Here is a 21,055-nt window from a genome sequence, read left to right on the forward strand (position 1 = left end):
GAAAGAACGTGCAGGGGGAGAATATAATTGAGGACCAAGAACAAATGAAGAGATGTGCTCAACTCTTTAACGGACACAAAACATTCATCATGTTAAACAGTTACAAGCCCATAAATATGCCTCTCTTGGGACTTTTCCAGCTCAGCAATTGCTGAAGGTGCCTATGAGGTGGGGCCATCTGAAGGCAAACGAAGGCTGGGATCCTGCTCTTAACAGTGTCCAGTTGCTTCAGTGGTACCAAGAGACTTTTAGTCTTTCATCTTAAATGTGACCTACAAATCAAACACGTGGGGGAGGGGCACACACAGGGGCCCCCAAGGGAGTGAGGGGGATGCCGTGGGGGAGGGGCACACACAGGGCCCCCGTGGGGGAGGGGTGCAGAGGGGCCCGGGGGGGAGCACGTGGGGGAGGGGCACACACAGGAGGCCTGGGGGGAGATGCCGTGGGCGAGGGGCGCGCAGACAGGGGCCCCGGGAGGAGGGGGAGGACGCCGTGGGGGAGGGGCGCGCACACAGGGGCCCCGGGGTGTGTGGGGGGGACGCCGTGGGGGAGGAGCGCAGAGGGGCCCGGGGGGGATGCCGTGGGGGAGGGGCGCAGAGGGGCCCGGGGGGGACGCCGTGGGGGAGGGGCGCAGAGGGGCCCGGGGGGGATGCCGTGGGGGAGGGGCACACACAGGAGGCCCGGGGGGAGGGACGCAGAGGGGCCTGGGGGGGAGCACGTGGGGGAGGGACGCAGAGGGGCCTGGGGGGGAGCACGTGGGGGAGGGGCGCAGAGGGGCCCGGGGGGGATGCCGTGGGGGAGGGGCGCAGAGGGGCCCGGGGGGGAGCACGTGGGGGAGGGGCGCAGAGGGGCCCGGGGGGGAGCACGTGGGGGAGGGGCGCAGAGGGGCCCGGGGGGGATGCCGTGGGGGAGGGGCGCGCACACAGGGGCCCCGGGGTGTGTGTGTGGGGGGGGACGCCGTGGGGGAGGGGCGCCCCCGGGCCCCCCAGAGACGCGGAGCTCCCGCTCCCGGCCCGGCCCCGCCACCAGCCTCCGCCGCGAGCCCGCGCGCTGCCCAGACCGCGGCCCGGCCCCAGTGACCGCTCTGTCCGCCCGCGGCGGCTCTGTGGCAGGTATTTCCGGCCGCTCGCTCGCCCCCAGCGGGACTCTATGGCCCTCGCTTCCGGCCGCTCTGGTTCCGGCCGCTGGCTCCGTGGTGCCTGGTTCCGCCTCGCTCCCGCGCTCCGCTCGCGTCCCGCCCGCCCGTCCCCGCGGCAGGGCCCGGGCCCCCGGCCGAGGCCGCCGCACCATGGGCGCCTACTTGTCCCAGCCCAGCACGGTGAAGAGCTCGGGGGACGGCGCCGGGGCCGGGCCGCGCCCGCTGCACTTCGGCTTCAGCGCCATGCAGGGCTGGCGGGTCTCCATGGAGGTGAGGGGGCGCGGGGCCCCGGGGGGGTGGAGACCCGGGGGGGGGCGCGGGAGGAGACCCGGGGGGGGCGCGGGGCCCCGGGGGGGGGAAGGGAGGGCAGGAGATTGGGGGGGGCGCGCGGGTCCCCGGGGGGGGGAAGGGAGGGCAGGAGATGGGGGGGGCGCGCGGGTCCCCGGGGGGGGGAAGGGAGGGCAGGAGATGGGGGGGGCGCGGGGCCCCGGGGGGGGGAAGGGAGGGCAGGAGATTGGGGGGGGCGCGCGGGTCCCCGGGGGGGGGAAGGGAGGGCAGGAGATTGGGGGGGGCGCGCGGGTCCCCGGGGGGGGGAAGGGAGGGCAGGAGATGGGGGGGGCGCGCGGGTCCCCGGGGGGGGGAAGGGAGGGCAGGAGATGGGGGGGGCGCGGGGCCCCGGGGGGGGGAAGGGAGGGCAGGAGATGGGGGGGGGGCGCGGGGCCCCGGGGGGGGAAGGGAGGGCAGGAGATGGGGGGGGGCGCGCGGGGCCCCGGGGGGGGGAAGGGAGGGCAGGAGATGGGGGGGGGCGCGCGGGTCCCCGGGGGGGGGAAGGGAGGGCAGGAGATGGGGGGGGGCGCGCGGGTCCCCGGGGGGGGGAAGGGAGGGCAGGAGATGGGGGGGGCGCGGGGCCCCGGGGGGGGGAAGGGAGGGCAGGAGATGGGGGGGGGGGCGCGGGGCCCCGGGGGGGGGAAGGGAGGGCAGGAGATGGGGGGGGGGGCGCGGGGCCCCGGGGGGGGGAAGGGAGGGCAGGAGATGGGGGGGGGCGCGCGGGGCCCCGGGGGGGGGAAGGGAGGGCAGGAGATGGGGGGGGCGCGCGGGTCCCCGGGGGGGGGAAGGGAGGGCAGGAGATGGGGGGGGGCGCGCGGGTCCCCGGGGGGGGGAAGGGAGGGCAGGAGATGGGGGGGGGCGCGCGGGTCCCCGGGGGGGGGAAGGGAGGGCAGGAGATGGGGGGGGGCGCGCGGGTCCCCGGGGGGGGGAAGGGAGGGCAGGAGATGGGGGGGGGCGCGCGGGTCCCCGGGGGGGGGAAGGGAGGGCAGGAGATGGGGGGGGCGCGCGGGTCCCCGGGGGGGGGGAAGGGAGGGCAGGAGATGGGGGGGGGCGCGCGGGTCCCCGGGGGGGGGGAAGGGAGGGCAGGAGATTGGGGGGGGCGCGCGGGTCCCCGGGGGGGGGGGAAGGGAGGGCAGGAGATTGGGGGGGGCGCGCGGGTCCCCGGGGGGGGGGGAAGGGAGGGCAGGAGATGGGGGGGGCGCGCGGGTCCCGGGGGGGGGAAGGGAGGGCAGGAGATTGGGGGGGGCGCGCGGGTCCCGGGGGGGGGAAGGGAGGGCAGGAGATTGGGGGGGGCGCGCGGGTCCCCGGGGGGGGGAAGGGAGGGCAGGAGATGGGGGGGGGCGCGCGGGTCCCCGGGGGGGGGAAGGGAGGGCAGGAGATTGGGGGGGCGCGCGGGTCCCCGGGGGGGGGAAGGGAGGGCAGGAGATTGGGGGGGGGCGCGCGGGTCCCCGGGGGGGGGGGAAGGGAGGGCAGGAGATTGGGGGGGGGCGCGTGGGTCCCCGGGGGGGGGAAGGGAGGGCAGGAGATTGGGGGGGGCGCGCGGGTCCCCGGGGGGGGGAGAGATTGGGGGGGGTTGGGAGACCTGTGAGATTTCGGGGCAGGGGAACCCGCAGCGTTTTGGGGAGAGAGGAGACCCTTGAGATCCTGGGGTGGGGAAGGAGATGGGGGGGAGGGCAGGATACTGGGGGAAGGGAAGCTTGTGGTTTCTTGGGGTGGGGGAGGAGACCTATGGCAGTTGGCCCCGCAGGACCCTGCGGGGAGAGAGGACACTTGGGGTAGTGGGGGAGGCTGCGGGATCCCACTGGGGAGAAGAGAGGAGCCCTAGGGTGGTGGGGGGCCTGCAGGACACCAGGGGTGGGGAGGGTGGCATTAAGTACAACAGGCCCCCTTTAAAGCCTTGTTAGGTCCCGTCACCCCCTCCCAGGACAGGTTCCCCGCAGAGAATTCGGTGTTAAGTGTCTCCTGTCCCTTCCTCAGCCAGATTTGTCCATCTCTCCTGAGATTCACCCTTAATTGCTTCTTTGTACATTTAATTCTCTCTCTCCCCAGACTGATAGTGAAACATCCCCAGGATGCTATTCTGTCTTTCCCTCACTTGTTTTGCAGAGGGGGTGGGATTTCACTTGTTTTAGCACCCCACAGTACACTTTTTCCAGCCTGGGGCATGTCTGTGGCTTATCTCTGAACTCCCTGCCAAGCCCTCAATATCCTGCTAGTAATTAAATGCCCAGAACAGAGCACAGTATACTCTTGCAGTCCCAGAGGAGCCATACAGATGGGACAGACTGCCCTCTCCTTGCTCAGGGACACGAGCCTGGTGCGACTGAGGGGCCAGAGCTGAGAGCAGAATCCTAGTTGGGATTTCCCTGAGCTGAGGAGTGAGAGACCATCCTTTCCCTGCTGTAGAATGTGATGTATTCGTAGCCACAAACTGTACTGACCTTTCATTGGAGCCATATCACACTGCAGTCTCCTGGCTAGCTTCCTCTCTGCTCTCCCCACTGCAAGTGTCTCACCCATTCCTGCTACCCTGTTTCTCCTTTGCACATTTTTAACATGGGGCGAGGAACCATTGGGACAAACTGCCAAGGACAGGGATGGGTTCTCCTTCCCTTTTTGTCTTTAGATCCAGACTGGCTGCTTTTCTGGAAGATTCTTTAGTCAAATGTAAATCATTGGGCTCAATACAGGGGTAACTGGGTCAGACACCATGGTCTGTGTCATGCTGAAAGTCCGATTAGATGATCTTATAATCCCTTCTGGCGTTAAAATCTATACATCAATGAGGAGCTGGGTTTTGGAGTCTTTGTCACCAGCTGGATTAGCTGCATTTGTTCAGGTGAAATCTCATTTTATTCTGTGTCCGTGTATCTAATAGCTCAAGAGTCTTGCTTACGTTAAAAAAGTCCCGGGGCTGATCTTGGTGTACAGCAGGCTCCTGCAGCCAGATGGGAGCATAACTACCATACCAGTTAGGGTTGCAGTCCGCAGCCCAAACTAAAACCAGGGTAAAAATGGGCCTGGCTGCCAAGGGTCAGGAGCAAAGTAAGGCTCTCGTCACCAGCTGGAATTTCTTAGTAACACTCCCTCTTATGGAGACCGCACGCATCCCTTCACATTGTGTCTCACCTTCAGCAGTATGTACAGCTTCTCTTCATTTAACTCCCTCTGTGAATTTTATTAATGTGCTGTTTGCGCCCATCTTCCAGATTATTAACAAAGATGTTAAATTAGGAAAGGACTAATTCTAATTCTGTTCCCTGCTGTACACCTCTCATCTCAATAGTGTGGTGTTTGATTATAGTTTTTTGTCTACACTCAGCCTTTGGCTAGTTCACAATCTCTGTCACAGTGTCACATCCAAGCCCGCTGGTATTTATTTTTCCAAGTAGGGTTTTGCGAGCCACGGTATCAAATGATTTACAGCTTTTGAAATACTGTAGCCATCTTGCTGGTAACTAAAAGGAAGAGCTGTGTGTAGCTTGAAAGCTTCTCTCTTTCACAACAGAAATTGATCCAGTAAAAGATACAATATTGCCTCACCCATCTGGTCCCCCTTTGTCACACACTTGACTATGAATCCTTCACCTTTAGGCTGAAATTTTTTAGGCCTTTGGGGGGAGGTGTTTACAGAATTTGAGTAAAATCCTTTCAGGCTTTTTGTATGTGAGAGTGAAAACATATCGGATGCTTTTTCTGGTTTCTCATTGAACTACACTGGGGGGGCTAGGGGGCTGTAAAAAATTGTGCTGCCTTTCAAAGGAACTGGGATGGAAATAGTTCTGGCCCGGCACAGCACGTGTGGGAGAAGCTCCACGAAGCTCTTGTCTGCACCTTCAGGGGAATGCTGTGTGCGCTTGTGCCCAGGTGATTGAATGGCGGTGCCCCAGTCCGACTGCCCTGATGAGCTCTGTGCAGGTGGAGCAGTAGCACAAAGAAGGTGGATGCACACTGCAATCTCGGCAAGGCGGTTAGTGCTTGGGGCTGTTGGTAGAGGTTGAACTGAGGTAGCACAGGGTGCAGGGGTGTGTTGGGCAGGTAGGCCATGTCAGCACTAGTGGGAGCCGTGCTGAGAGCCCTGGGGCAGACAGGCTGGAAGTGCTCGAAATAAGGAGGGTATGATGATGTGGGTGAGACTCTGCTCGCTCACTCCATTCAAAGGCAGCATTGCGTCTCTGTGGCCGTGTCACCAGACTGGACACAGGCCCTCCAGCACGTTGTGCTTTCAGACATGCCATCGACACACAAAGAGGGGCCACCCCCAGAGATTCGTAGTTTTGCAGGATTGAGCCAGAGCTGGGAGCTTCACTCTACTGTACCATGTGTGATGCCATCAGCCGTGCTTGCTCTGGTGCAGCGGTCCTCAACAGACTCTGCGTGTTTGATGGTGCGACTCTGCTAGGGCTGCCTCTTTTTCCTAATGCTGGTGGAGCCAAAGCAACGGGAGCAGCAGTGGGACACTTTGGCACAATTTTCCAAGTGTTGTCAAGGTTCTGAGGCCTGGTACATCTGCCCCTGACCACTTGAAATGGACCAAGGCCTGAGCCTGGAGCTGTATTGTATGGCCAGCTTCATAGGCAAAACTCCCTGCTGGCAACAACAGTGGTGGAACCATTAAATGTAGCCATGGTTCGGGTGTGTTTACAAAGGTAGAAACACTGGTGTCCTGTGCCGCACTAGCGGCAGCTTTCCTGCGGGCTCACATGTGGCACTGAGCCGAACTTGGCCAGCACATTGCATTTCCTGGGGTCCCAGTGCCATATTCTCTCCCCTCCATGAGTTGACTTGCTTTGAGATTTGCCTTTTCCATGATTTTAATTAGATTTTTCACTTTCCCATGGGGTTGGGTGGAAGCTCTGAGTAACATGTATTTTTTATATGTTTGCAATTGAACTTTCAGTTCTGGGTGGTGTTAATTAGCACAGTTGTAAATTCTGGCGTAGATGGGTGACACACATTTGTAGGTGACTCCCAATAAAAGTTTGTGTAGTGGAAATGCGCACATGGAAAATGTTTGGCAACTTTAACTTATTTATATCTCAGTAGGGCCTGGACACCCCAGTCATGCTTAGGGCCTCATTCTGCTGGGCTCTGGACAAATTATATAATGAGGCAGTCTGTACCCCAAAGAACAGATTGTCTAAATAGGGAACATGTGACAGGTGAGTGTGGAACCCAGTGGACAAGAGTATGGGTAATAGGAACACAGGGGTGCATAGACTAGCTAAATGTATTGTTTGGAGGCCTCCAGAGTCGTTGTTTTTTTTTAAAATGTGTAAGAGATCTTGGCACTTAGAGACGCTCAGGTAGCTGTTGTCAGTTTACCAAGAGTAGGGGTGGACTTGTAATGGATAGCCCCTGGCTGGTGCCAGTGATTTAACACCCTCAGTTAATGTGCTCTGCACAGGACCTGGTGTTAAAAACACCACAACCCATCTACGCTAGGGCTCCCAATATTGCTAGCACTGCTGGAGCTGGAATGCTCTCAGCAATGGTGAGAAATGTTCGAAAACTTCCCTATTGTAGACAGCAAAAAGAACAGGAGGACTTGTGGCACCTTCGAGACTAACAAATTTATTTGAGCATAAGCTTTCGTGAGCTACAGCCCACTTCATCAGATGCATAGAATGGAACATATAGTAAGAAGATATTTATACATACAGAGAACATGAAACAATGGGTGTTACCATACACACTATAACGAGAGTGATCAGTTAAGGTGAGCTATTACCAGCAGGAGAGGGGGAAAAAAAAACAAAACAACCTTTTGTAGTGATAATCAAGGTGGGCCATTTCCAGCAGTTGACAAGAACACGTGAGGAACAGTGGGGGGGAAAAATAGACATGGGGAAATAGTTTTACTTTGTGTAATGACCCATCCACTCCCAGTCTTTATTCAAGCCTAAGATAATTGTGTCCAGTTTGCAAATTAATTCCAATTCAGCAGTCTATCATTGGAGTCTGTTTTTGAAGATTTTTTGTTGAAGAATTGCCACTTTTAGGTCTGTAATGGAGTGACCAGAGAGATTGAAGTGTTCTCCGACTGGTTTTTGAATGTTATAATTCTTGATATCTTATTTGTGTCCATTTATTCTTTTACATAGAGGCTGTCCAGTTTGGCCAATGTACATGGCAGTGGGGCATTGCGGGCACATGATGGCATATATCACATTGGTAGATGTGCAGGTGAACGAGCCTCTGATAGTGTGGCTGATGTGATTAGGCCCTGTGATGGTGTCCCCTGAATAGATCTGTGGACACAGTTGGCAACGGGCTTTGTTGCAAGGATAGGTTCCTGGGTTAGTGATTTTGTGTGGTTGCTGGTGAGTATTTGCTTCAGGTTGGGGGGCTGTCTGTAGGCAAGGACTGGCCTGTCTCCCAAGATCTGTGAGAGTGATGGGTCATCCTTCAGGATAGGTTGTAGATCCTTGATGATGCGTTGGAGAGGCTTTAGTTGGGAGCTGAAGGTGAAGGTGACTTTTGGCCACAACAAGCTCAGCTCTGCTCTGCATCTGAACCTCAAGAACTGAACTCAAGTCTGTCTGTATATCGATCTTTTAACCAGCACGCTCGCTCTCTCCTTTTTTAATAAATTTTAGTTTAGTTAATAAGGATTGACTGTAAGCGTGTATTTGGGGTAAGATCTAAGTTATCATTTGACCTGTGTCTGGGGCTTTGTCCTTTGGGGTCAGGAGAACCTTTTCTTTTCTATGATGAAATAAGATTTTCAGAATTTATCATCCTATGTTTGACAGGTGTGTCTGGAGGAGGCCTGAGGCTGGGTACTTTAAGGGCACTGCGTTGTTTGGACGTCTGAGTACCCAGGGAGGTGCTATAGAAGCTGTTTTGTGCTGGCTGGGTTAATCTAAGGAGCGGAATATCCACCAGCGTTTGGGGTTTGTCCGTCCCGTTCTGTTTGCAGTTCACCCTGATTGAGTGACCTCAGCTGGCTCCCACAGGCAGCGCCGTCACAGTGGCATAGTCGGCAGGATCCACAGAACCAGATCAATTAAGCTTTGGGTCAGAACCCCACGCTATCCAAATTTGAATTTTGGTGGTGAGAGTTTGGTTGATTAAAGAGCAGTTGCAATGGGTGAGTAAAAAGCATATGAGGGCCTTGAGAAAAAAGCCCTGGAAGATTTGTGTTCAGAAAAGGGGATAACGTTTAGAAAGAAAGATACAAATCAAGAACTGAGTGATCTGTTAATGGCCAGCGATCAGGGGGCAGGAGCACAGCCCTTACCGGACGCTACAGAAGATGGAGAAAAAATTAGGATGCAAAAGGCAGCAAATAAACTGCACCTGGAGCATGAACAGAATCTAGCAGATCTTCAATTGCTGGAAAAGCACAAAAGCATGCTGAATTGGAAGAAAGAGCTCGTAAGGGGCGTCTGGAGCTGCTGGCTGCTGAGGAGAAAGCTCAACAGAGGCAACAGGAGACTCACAAGATGTAACGGGAGATGGCCAAACTTCAGCTCCAAGTCATGGAAGAGCGGAGAAAGTCACCGCCACCTGGTACTCCACTTCCCCATCGCCACGAGAAGAACTGGGAGAGGATGTGTCCCATTTACAACGATACTGAGGACATAGAGGAGTTTTTGTCTATCTCTGAACGCCTCTGCAATCTGTACTAGATCCCCGATGGTCAGCGAATGCCTGTCCTGCTGACTGGAAAAGCCAGGGAAGTATTTAATGAATTGGGGGAACAAGAAGCCTTGGATTATGAGTGGTTTAAAGATTCTGTGTTAAGGCGGTTCAGGGTTACTCCTGATTCTTACAGCGTTAAGTTTAGAAAGTTTAAGATGTTTAATAATTGTACTGTTGTAGAATGTGCTCATAAGCTGATGGGTTTTGTTAAAAAGTGGGTTGTGGGAGCAAAGGTGCATGGGAGTTTTGAAAAACTGCTGGATTTAATAACTTTGGAACAGTTCTTAGACCTTGTGACTGACCATGTGAGAGCAGCTGTGGGTGATAGGGACCCTGAGTCAGTCCTATGGGCTGCAGAGATAATAGAATCATAGAACTATAGAATATCAGGGTTGGAAGGGACCTCAGGAGGTCATCTAGTCCAACCCCCTGCTCAAATGAGATTGCGGATGCCCATACCCAAAACAGGGCTCGGGAAGGGTGGAAATCCCATGGGAAAGCTAATCACCATTCTCCCCAGTTCAAGCGGAGGGAAGGATTTAAAAGTAAACCTGGCCCTGACTCTTATAAAGGAGCTCATAGGGGCCCAGAGGGAAGAAGCTCTCGCCTCAAGAATAAACAGGTTACATGCTATCACTGTAGTGTGCTTGGCCACATGAGACCAGATTGCCCGACCCTGAAGGGCGGCCCAAAACCAGCAACCCCAAATGCCACAGTAAATGCTAATCTTATTATTATAAACTCACAGGTAAGCCACACACAGTCCAGTGTTGGTGCCCTGTGTGCAAATGCTGTTTCTGTGGTCTCTGAAGCATTTGACCTTCAAACTCAAAGCTAAATATGGGGAAAATAATACAGAGTTTATTAGCAGTGCAGAAGTGAATGGAGTAAGGTGTATGGCATGGAGGGACACCACAGCAGATATTACTTTAGTTAAAGCAAGTCTTGTCAGGGAGGAAGATTATTTGCCAGGTAAAAGTGTAACTGTTGTTGTATCTGAGTATTTTGTCAAGGTGCCTTTGGCTCAGATCCACCTGAAATGGAAGGGATTTGAGGGCACCATGATTGTGGGAGTGAAAAACACAATTCCTAAGGATCTTACGATTGGAAATTATATTAAAGCTATGTTCAGTCAAGTTAACACAAACCAGGCACAGGGGAGGATTAATCCTAAGGTTGTGCCTATGGAGGGTTTTTCCAAAAGTTTGTCTTTGGAAAGTAGCTGTTTGGCTGTGAATGAAGTTTCTGAATGTCTATCTAATGTCTCAGAAGTAAATCTGGAATTAGATCAAGCAAAGGGAGAGGAGAACAAGGAGATTTTGAATGAGTCTAGGCAGCCGTGTGAGCTGATGGCTTTATCTAGTCAGCAGTTTGGGAAGGCAAGGATAGTGGAAGACGAGTGTCCCTATACCTTACCTGTTACCTGTGTGGAAAATTGTGACAGTGAAGGAAATGTGCTTGTGTCTGTCAGGGGTATTGACTTGCGTATGGAGGGAGCTACCCTGATCTCCAAGCAGTTGTCTGTGAATAGCCCTGTGTGCTGAGACATAGGGTATGTCTACACTACGGAATAAGGTCGAATTTATAGAAGTTGGTTTTTTAGAAATCGGTTTTATATATTCGAGTGTGTGTGTCCCCACAGAAGTGCATTAAGTGCATTAACTCGGCGGAGTGCTTCCACAGTACCGAGGCTAGAGTCGACTTCCGGAGCGTTGCACTGTGGATAGCTATCCCACAGTTCCTGCAGTCTCCGCTGCCCATTGGAATTCTGGGTTGAGATCCCAATGCCTGATGGAGCTAAAACATTGTCGCGGGTGGTTCTGGGTACATATCGTCAGTCCCCCCTTCCCTCCCTCCCTCCGTGAAAGCAAGGGCAGACAATCGTTCCGCGCCTTTTTTCTGTGCGGACGCCATACCAAGGCAAGCATGGAGGCCGCTCAGCTCACTTTGGCAATTAGGAGCACATTAAACACCACACGCATTATCCAGCAGTATATGCAGCACCAGAACCTGGCAAAGCGATACCGGGCGAGGAGGCGACGTCAGCGCAGTCACGTGAGTGATGAGGACATGGACACAGATTTCTCTGAAAGCATGGGCCCTGCCAGTGCATGCATCATGGTGCTAATGGGGCAGGTTCATGCGGTGGAACGCCGATTCTGGGCTCGGGAAACAAGCACAGACTGGTGGGACCGCATAGTGTTGCAGGTCTGGGACGATTCCCAGTGGCTGCGAAACTTTCGCATGTGTAAGGGCACTTTCATGGAACTTTGTGACTTGCTTTCCCCTGCCCTGAAGCGCATGAATACCAAGATGAGAGCAGCCCTCACAGTTGAGAAGCGAGTGGCGATAGCCCTGTGGAAGCTTGCAACGCCAGACAGCTACCGGTCAGTTGGGAATCAATTTGGAGTGGGCAAATCTACTGTGGGGGCTGCTGTGATGCAAGTAGCCCACGCAATCAAAGATCTGCTGATATCAAGGGTAGTGACCCTGGGAAATGTGCAGGTCATAGTGGATGGCTTTGCTGCAATGGGATTCCCTAACTGTGGTGGGGCCATAGATGGACCCCATATCCCTATCTTGGCACCGGAGTACCAAGCCGCCGAGTACATAAACCGCAAGGGGTACTTTTCAATAGTGCTGCAAGCTCTGGTGAATCACAAGGGACGTTTCACCAACATCAACGTGGGATGGCCGGGAAAGGTACATGACGCTCGCATCTTCAGGAACTCTGGTCTGTTTCAGAAGCTGCAAGAAGGGACTTTATTCCCAGACCAGAAAATAACCGTTGGGGATGTTGAAATGCCTATATGTATCCTTGGGGACCCAGCCTAACCCTTAATGCCATGGCTCATGAAGCCATACACAGGCAGCCTGGACAGTAGTCAGGAGCTGTTCAACTACAGGCTGAGCAAGTGCAGAATGGTGGTAGAATGTGCATTTGGACGTTTAAAGGCGCGCTGGCGCAGTTTACTGACTCGGTTAGACCTCAGCGGAGCCAATATTCCCACTGTTATTACTGCTTGCTGTGTGCTCCACAATATCTGTGAGAGTAAGGGGGAGACGTTTATGGCGGGGTGGGAGGTTGAGGCAAATCGCCTGGCTGCTGGTTATGCGCAGCCAGACACCAGGGCGGTTAGAAGAGCACAGGAGGGCGCGGTACGCATCAGAGAAGTTTCATGACTGGCCAGGCTACGGTGTGAAAGTTCTGTTTGTTTCTCCTTGATGAAACCCCCCGCCCCTTGGTTCACTCTACTTCCCTGAAAGCTAACCACCCTCCCCGCCTCCCTTCGATTACCGCTTGCAGAGGCAATAAAGTCATTGTTGCTTCACATTCATGCATTCTTTATTCATTCATCACACAAATAGGGGGATGACTACCAAGGTAGCCCAGGAGGGGTGGTGGAGGAGGGAAGGAAAATGCCACACAGCACTTTAAAAGTTCACAACTTTAAAATTTATTGAATGACAGCCTTCTTTTTTTTGGGCAATCCTCTGGGGTGGAGTGGCTGGTTGGCCGGAGGCCCCCCCACCGCGTTCTTGGGCGTCTGGGTGTGGAGGCTATGGAACTTGAGGAGGAGGGCGGTTGGTTACACAGAGGCTGTAGTGGCAGTCTGTGCTCCAGCTGCCTTTCCTGCAGCTCAGCCATACACTGGAGCATACTGGTTTGGTCCTCCAGCAGCCTCAGCATTGAATCCTGCCTCCTCTCATCACGCTGCCGCCACATTTGAGCTTCAGTCCTGTCTTCAGCCCGCCACTTACTCTCTTCAGCCCGCCACCTCTCCTCCCGGTCATTTTGTGCTTTCCTGCACTCTGACATTATTTGCCTCCACGCATTCGTCTGTGCTCTGTCAGTGTGGGAGGACAGCGTGAGCTCGGAGAACATTTCATCTCGAGTGCGTTTTTTTTTCTTTCTAATCTTCACTAGCCTCTGGGAAAGAGAAGATCCTGTGATCATTGAAACACATGCAGCTGGTGGAGAAAAAGAAAGGGACAGCGTATTTAAAAAGACACATTTTATAAAACACTGGCTACACTCTTTCCGGGTAAACCTTGCTGTTAACATTACATACATAGCACATGTGCTTTTGTTACAAGGTCGCATTTTGCCTCCCCCCACCGCGTGGCTACCCCCTCAACCCTCCCCCCTCCCTGTGGCTAACAGCGGGGAACGTTTCTGTTCAGCCGCAGGCAAACAGCCCAGCAGGAATGGGCTCCTCTGAGTGTCCCCTGAAGAAAAGCACCCTATTTCAACCAGGTGACCATGGATTATATCTCACTCTCCTGAGGATAACGCAGAGAGATAAAGAACGGATGTTGTTTGAACGCCAACAAACATACACTGCAATGCTTTGTTGTACAATGATTCCCGAGTACGTGTTACTGGCCTGGAGTGGTAAAGCGTCCTACCATGAAGGACGCAATAAGGCTGCCCTCCCCAGAAACCTTTTGCAAAGGCTTTGGGAGTATATCCAGGAGAGCCGCGAATGCCAGGGCAAAGTAATCCTTTCACATGCTTGCTTTTAAACCATGTATAGTATTTTAAAAGGTACACTCACCAGAGGTCCCTTCTCCGCCTGCTGGGTCCAGGATGCAGCCTTGGGTGGGTTCGGGGGGTACTGGCTCCAGGTCCAGGGTGAGAAACAGTTCCTGGCTGTCGGGAAAACCGGTTTCTCCGCTTGCTTGCTGTGAGCTATCTACAACCTCATCATCATCTTCTTCGTCCCCAAAACCTGCTTCCATGTTGCCTCCATCTCCATTGAAGGAGTCAAACAACACGGCTGGGGTAGTGGTGGCTGAACCCCCTAAAATGGCATGCAGCTCATCATAGAAGCGGCATGTTTGGGGCTCTGACCCGGAGTGGCCGTTTGCCTCTCTGGTTTTCTGGTAGGCTTGCCTCAGCTCCTTCAGTTTCACGCGGCACTGCTTCGGGTCCCTGTTATGGCCTCTGTCCTTCATGCCCTGGGAGATTTTGACAAAGGTTTTGGCATTTCGAAAACTGGAACGGAGTTCTGATAGCACGGATTCCTCTCCCCATACAGCGATCAGATCCCGTACCTCCCGTTCGGTCCATGCTGGAGCTCTTTTGCGATTCTGGGACTCCATCATGGTCACCTCTGCTGATGAGCTCTGCATGGTCACCTGCAGCTTGCCACGCTGGCCAAACAGGAAATGAGATTCAAAAGTTCGCGGTTCTTTTCCTGTCTACCTGGCCAGTGCATCTGAGTTGAGAGTGCTGTCCAGAGCGGTCAAAATGGAACACTCTGGGATAGCTCCTGGAGGCCAATACCGTCGAATTGTGTCCACAGTACCCCAAATTCGAGCCGGCAAGGCCGATTTAAGCGCTAATCCACTTGTCAGGGGTGGAGTAAGGAAATAAATAAAGGGTTTCATCGTGTGGACAGGTGCAGGTTTACATCGATTTAATGCTGCTAAATTCGACCTAAAGTCCTAGTGTAGACCAGGGCATGGAAAACAAGATCCCAAGCTGTGTGTCTGGTAAAGGAGAATGTGTCTCTGGCTCTTCTTCGTCTATGGAGCAGACAGAAGATGCCTTTCAGCCTGTGATGGTTGAAAATAGTGCAGTTGTCTCAGAGTTGGTCCTGAATTCAACTAAAGCCCAGGAAGGGAATGGTCCTAAGTTTCTTAGAGACTAACCAATTTATTTGAGCATAAGCTTTCATGAGCTACAGCTCACTTCATCGGATGCACACTGTGGAAGTATACATACAGTATGCATCCGATGAAGTGAGCTGTAGCTCACGAAAGCTCATGCTCAAATAAATTGGTTAGTCTCTAAGGTGCCACAAGTACTACTTTTCTTTTTGCGAATACAGACTAACACGACTGTTACTCTGAAACCGGTCCTAAGTTTGCGTCCGCTCGGGAGAATGGCACTGTAACTAGGTTGCATCCAGTTAGTATCTTAGCAAAATCCCAGAGACCAGACAATTCTGATGCTTGTATTTTGCCTGTTGTAATGTGCTTTTGGGAAAGGGTGTAGCAACTCTGTCTGATCAGGGTGATATCCTAGCCAGGGCACAAGGAGAGAATGAAGGTGATTTAATTGTGTTACCTACTGATGGTGTGGAAACTTGCAGCAAGAAGGAAAAGATTCCTGAACTTGTGTGTGGCAAAGGGAAGGAGAATGCTTCTAACCTGTTATCTAGGAAGTCTGTAAGTTTGCCTGAAAGGGGATTGTGTAGGAATCCACCTGATGGGCCAGAGGTGATCCTGGATGTGAGTAAGACCGAGAAGGAGTCTGTGGTTGCTCAGGGAAGTGTTCCTTTAGAGCACGCCCTAGGTGAAGAGGGTAAGGGCAGAATTTCTGAGAGGGGTGAATTGTTGTTTAGAGAAGCTCCTAGGGAAAGGAATCCTCATGGTAGTCTTTGCAAGCAGTTTACTGCAACTGAAGGGTGTGAAAGTGATTTAATCAAGAAAGTTTCAGTTCCTAACAGCCAGAAATTTTCTGTTGTGAATGGATCCATTGACTTTTCTTTTGAAAGATCCAGTGTGGGTAGCTTTGAGAAGGTCTCAGATGGAGTGAAAGCTGTTAAGAAAGTTGAGCAGTCCTATAACGAAGTGGCTGTGTTTGGCCAGCTTGTTGGGGAGACAAGGTTGTTGAGAGAGGAATGTCTCCATGCTGATTCTGTAAGTGAACAGTCTGTGTCTCAGGTTCAGAGGGAAGACTTGGTAGCTGAGTCTGCAGAGCAGAACAGCTGTGCAGCTAATCTCTCGAGAATGCAGGGGATGGCAGGTATACTCTCCTCTCTAGACACTTTGGATATGACTTGTAGTCTCCCAGTGAACTTAACATCTGATTCCATGTGGAAGCAGAGGTTGGTAAGGGAAGAACAACAGAACGTAGAGTCTAGCTTGTTAGTGAAAATGGATGGTATCTCTTTAAGACAGAGTCCAGCCTTGGAATCAGTAGCAGTCAAGGATCTGAAAACTAGTAAACTGGCTTCTGTCTGTGGTAATGCAAATTACTTGTCTGGCAGGGAAAAGGATTTGCTAATAGCTGTTAGCACAGAGAGCATGCCCAATCAGCCAGTGAATTCTGCTAAGCGAGAGAAATCAGGGTCTGATCCTTCAGGACAAGGAGGAAAAAGAGACTTTAATTTTGCAAAGGGAAGCCTAAAATGCCAAAACCCCAGTGGTATTAAGCCAAAGGTGGGGCATGACAAAAATGATTGTAGATGGACACTTGCAATGAATTTGTTGTTATTGCTAATGGTAATTCTTGTAACTAATGTGTTGCTATTACCAAAAACTGTAGAAATGTACAATGTGTCTAATCTTTGGAAAATCCCTTGAATATGTTAAGTGATACATAAGATCATACTTTAAAAAGATTCAATCATGTTATTGAACATGACTTTGGTAAAGCATTTCTGTTATACACTAATATGGCTTCTAACCCAGTACAAGCTGAAGTGAGACCGAACCCAGGATGGGGAGCTCTTGGGATGCAGTCAGCGATGTTTGTGTCATCCCTTCCCGCATCAATTTTGCGTTGGGGGTGTAACTTTGTGAGTGTAATATAATATCTCATTGAAAGGTGACAGGGCCAGAAAGAGTTAATTAGCTCACAGGCTGACCTGACCCATGACCGAACTTTAAAGGCTGGTTAGGAAGATCTGTAAATGAATAGAGCTGTGAAATGCACCCGGCATTGTTAGAGATAGAAGGGTAGATGTTTGTTCAGGTCTTGTGATGTCCGCAAACGAGTCTTGTCTATGGCTATAGCTTTGATTCAAAGATCAAAAGAGGAATATTAACATTTAGGAAGACACTTGAGTGACATAGTATTATTGTCTATATGGCTCTTTGAAGGTTGTGGTAACCGGTATCTGAACCGTTAATGGGTAAATTACCCTGGGCTAATTGCCAGGATGTTTGGGAGAAGGAAAGTGAAACTGATTGTTTTCTCAGGCCAAATGGCTGCAGGAAATGTATAAAAACCTTAAAAAGAAAAAAGAAAAGGAGTACTTGTGGCACCTTAGAGACTAACCAGTTTATTTGAGCATGAGCTTTCGTGAGCTACAGCTCACTTCATCGGATGCATAGCCAAGTGAGCTGTAGCTCACGAAAGCTCATGCTCAAATAAACTGGTTAGTCTCTAAGGTGCCACAAGTACTCCTTTTCTTTTTTCTTTTTACGAATACAGACTAACACGGCTGTTACTCTGAAACCTATAAAAACCTTGGAACACGATCCTCCTTCATCTCAGATCTGCTTTGGGTTTCAAGAAGGGGAAACCCTGAGCCATAAGGATTGAGATCCCCAGTCACTGACTGGAGTCACCCTGAACATGGACATTGGACTATAATCCATGAACTATTTCTAAAAGGACTTTTGGCAACTACAAGCTCAGCTCTGCTCTGTATCTGAACCTCAAGAACTGAACCCAAGTCTGTCTGTATACTGATCTTTTAACCAGCATGTGCTCTCTTTTTTCTTTTTTAATAGATTTTAGTTTAGTTAATAAGGATTGACTGTAAGCATGTATTTTGGGTAAGATCTGAGTTATCATTTGACCTGGATCTGGCACTTGGTCCTTTGGGGTCAGGAGAATCTTTTCTTTTCTATGATGAAATAAGATTTTCAGAATTTATCATCCTATGTTTGACGTGTGTCTGGATGGAGGCCTGAGTCTGGGTACTTTAAGGGAACTGCATTATTTGGACTTCTGAGTACCCAGGGAGGTGCTATAGAAGCTGGTTTGGGTTGTTTTGGTAAATCTAAGAAGTGGAATATCCACCAGCGTTTGGGGGTTTTCTGCCCTGTTCTGTTTGCAGTTCACCCTGACTGAGTGACCTTGGCTGGCTCCCACAGGCAGCACCGTCACAGGCTCTAAGCTCCCTCTTTCTGCCCAAGTGTCTTGTCGTTGTTGTTTGTATTACTGTAGGACCAGTGTGGTGCTAGGCACTGGACAAACAAAATGAAAACATGGTCCCTGCCCCAAAGCATTTACAATCTCAGATTCTTCTCTGTGGTATATTCTCTCTTGTGACAGAATTTCCATTGTTTGCTGTGAATTAGCTGCCATTCAGCCACCTAGGGTTTATCCTGGCTGCTTGCTTGTGATTCCAGCTCTCCACCTTTCTTAGAATTCTCTGGCAAGTGACTGTACAGAAGTCATTGTGTTCTCTTCTCTGTAGGCGCCCACACCCACCTTGTCACCACAGAGTAGCTGTCTCTACCAATTTCCTGATTACATTAGCTACGTTTACATGTCAGAAGGTGCTGTACTGGATTGTATTTAATTAAAACAGTGTCGGCACGCACCCCACCCAAATATTATTTGTAGCATTACGGTGCCCAGGAGCCCCACTCATGGGCCAGAGCCCCGCTCTGCAGGGTGCTGTACAAAGATACAATACAAAGGTGGCTCTGCCCTGAAGAGGCTGCGTTCTTGGTCCAACGGGGCAGGGTTTAAGCTGTGTGTTCAGCATTAATGGTGACCTACAAGGAAGACCTACTGGGGCTAGGGCCCATTTTGCTGCTTGTAGTGGATGAAGAAGGTCTGACACACAAACAGAAGGTCCTGGCTTGTTCTGACAGTAAATGGAGCTCTTGTTTCCACCTAGAAGTGACTGTGGTCAACTGGGGACCTGGTAGGACAGTGCCATCACCACTACAATGAAGGGATGTTTATTCACTTGGTTTACTCTTTGTTTTCATTAATGCCATATGTAAATCCCATGGAAACAAACTCTTACTAAGGATTCAACACCCCTACTGCTGTGGTTAAGGGCTGAGAATGTCCAGGCTACGTTTCAGTCAAGGAATCCCCTGGCAAAAGAGCCAAGACACAGCTTTCCTGATACTTCCACAGAAATAAACAAAGGCTTCTGCAGGGGAGATTCTCCTTTCTAGTCTCTCTGCTATACCATCAAAATAAAGATGTAGTAAAAGAAGGACCCATGCCAAATTCAAGTTCCTCTGGCATTTCCTGATTTTCAAGTGTTTAACTGTGCACTTACTGTCACCCTAACATAGGATTTAATCTGCTGTGCCTGTGTAAACGAGCCTGTCCCGGAGCTCTGGGTCCAGCCCAACAGAACTCCCTCAATGGCATTGAGATAACCATCACAATCCCTGATGGATGCATTGGATCAGCCTATTTCCTTCCGTCCACCTTCCATTCTTGGGTTGGAAGGGGAGCAGAGCACAGGGAGCTGCCCATTCCCCCTGGCTCCCCAGCCTCTAAGGTTAGAAGAGACAGTGGATTGGTGCTGGAAAATTGTCACTTGCATGGAAACCCCAGCCTCCCCTGCTTGCCCAGTGAGAACTGGCAGGGCTCCTGGCTGGAGGGGGCCAGACAAGAGTCTGACAGAGACAGTATGCTCTGTCTCTGTCAGACTCTGCTCCAGCTGCTGCTGCCCACCCAACCTTCCTTCCCCACAGGCTGGGAACTCAGAGTATCCCCCAGGCTGGGATTTGGCCTCAGCTTGGCAGCTGGGTCCCCCAGTTAACAGCTTGACTTCTTCTCAAGAAGCCTAGGTGTTCTCTGTGATGACACCTTATCTTTGCCATTGTTTGATTTCCTGCAAGTGTCCCCTTCCCAGGCTTCTGCCACTGAGTTCTTAGCAATCAGCTAGGAGAATACCCAGCAGGTGAACTGAGGAGCTATTTCCCTCCTTCTCCATGGCCTACTGTTACACGTGTGGCCTGTTCCCCTTCTGCATTGGCAGTGCCCTGCGTGGGTCAGTGTTGCTGTTTTGCTGGTGGTTATTTGCACTTTCCTCGGGCACTAACTTGGTGCCACCTCTCATCTTGGCCGTGGAGGGTTGGTTTTGCTTTTTGGCCTCTTCAAACCCTGTTAAATTAGGCTGAATAATGGGGAAAGAGGAGTCAGTGAACACTGTTGCTAGTGAATTTTCCTGTAGAGCTCCTCTGATGAGGTAAGTCTCAGTGTCAGCAGGAGATTCACTCAAACAGAGCCATCCCCAATTACCAAGCGAAGAACAAAGCACCTGTGTTGAGAGGGAGTGTTCAGCATTTCGAGACCTCCAGGCATTTCACACACACCCCCCCCTGCAGGCTGAGCACCAGCCAGAGAACTGTTAGTCTGACAGGTACAGTCTGTGCTTCAACTCCAGCCCAAGTCCCTGCCAGCTGCTGTTCCTGGGGCCCAGGTCTGGGGCAGGGAAGGAATTTGGTCTTGAGCCCTTGTTTGCAGCGCTGTGATGTTCTGCTCTGTACAGGTGATTGTCCTGTGCTCGTTACCTCAGTGGCTGAGTGCCTGTAGATAAAGGCCAGAAAGGGTTTCATTTTTGTGTTAAGCAGTCCCCTTGGCGGGCCACCCTTTCTGCTTGGCTCACTTGGGAGGTTCCCTGGGCGGCCGGAGAACGAGCAGGATTCTGACACTAGTGCCATGGCAGACACACCGGCCTGGGAGGTGGGATTTGCGTGACACTATTTCTGATTCACTCCAGTGCCCAGAGAACAGTGGGGGACAGTGTCAGTTCTGGACTCCTCAGCCTGCCTTTCAGGACGCCGTTACCCAGCTACACGGGGCAGAGTCCACTTGGCATGCCCAGGACAGGCTTGGCACACTCGGGCCAGAGAGAGGGGAAAGGCCTCTAGCCCAGGTGTGCAGGGATCCCCTGTGAGGGCCTGGGGAATGTGGTGGTGCTGCCGTACCACTTCCTGCTCTCGCTGGTCAGTGGGACACTCTCTCCCTCCTGTCAGGTATGACTGGAGCAGGTGACGCTCCAGTGTGTATAGCTCTGGGCTGCTTATGAACTGGGGAAAGGAGCCCAGCAGTGGGAGGGGCCGCAGACACCCTCTTTGACTTTGGCCAAGTCCCTTGGGGCTTGTTTACATGGGGAAACTTACCAGCATAACTACCAGTACGATGCTATCACTGTGGTTCTCCTGGTGTGCTATGGTGGTATAGTCATGCCAGTACACTTCCTTGTGTAGGTAAGCACT

At 52.3% G+C, this 21,055-nt stretch overlaps 1 protein-coding gene across 1 annotated transcript in view; it reads left to right on the top strand.

Moving 5' to 3' along the window:
• The first annotated feature begins 1,253 nt into the window (after positions 1–1,253).
• The window catches only part of PPM1G (protein phosphatase, Mg2+/Mn2+ dependent 1G), a 33,409-nt gene continuing 13,607 nt past the window's right edge, over positions 1,254–21,055 (top strand). Inside the window, exon 1 of the mRNA XM_074947252.1 lies at positions 1,254–1,408. Coding sequence (XP_074803353.1) covers positions 1,289–1,408 — 120 coding nt within the window. The 5' untranslated portion in view covers positions 1,254–1,288. The remainder of the gene's footprint in view (positions 1,409–21,055) is intronic.

This window comes from Natator depressus, chromosome 3 (assembly GCF_965152275.1).
Source record: "Natator depressus isolate rNatDep1 chromosome 3, rNatDep2.hap1, whole genome shotgun sequence".
Taxonomy (NCBI): domain Eukaryota; kingdom Metazoa; phylum Chordata; order Testudines; family Cheloniidae; genus Natator; species Natator depressus.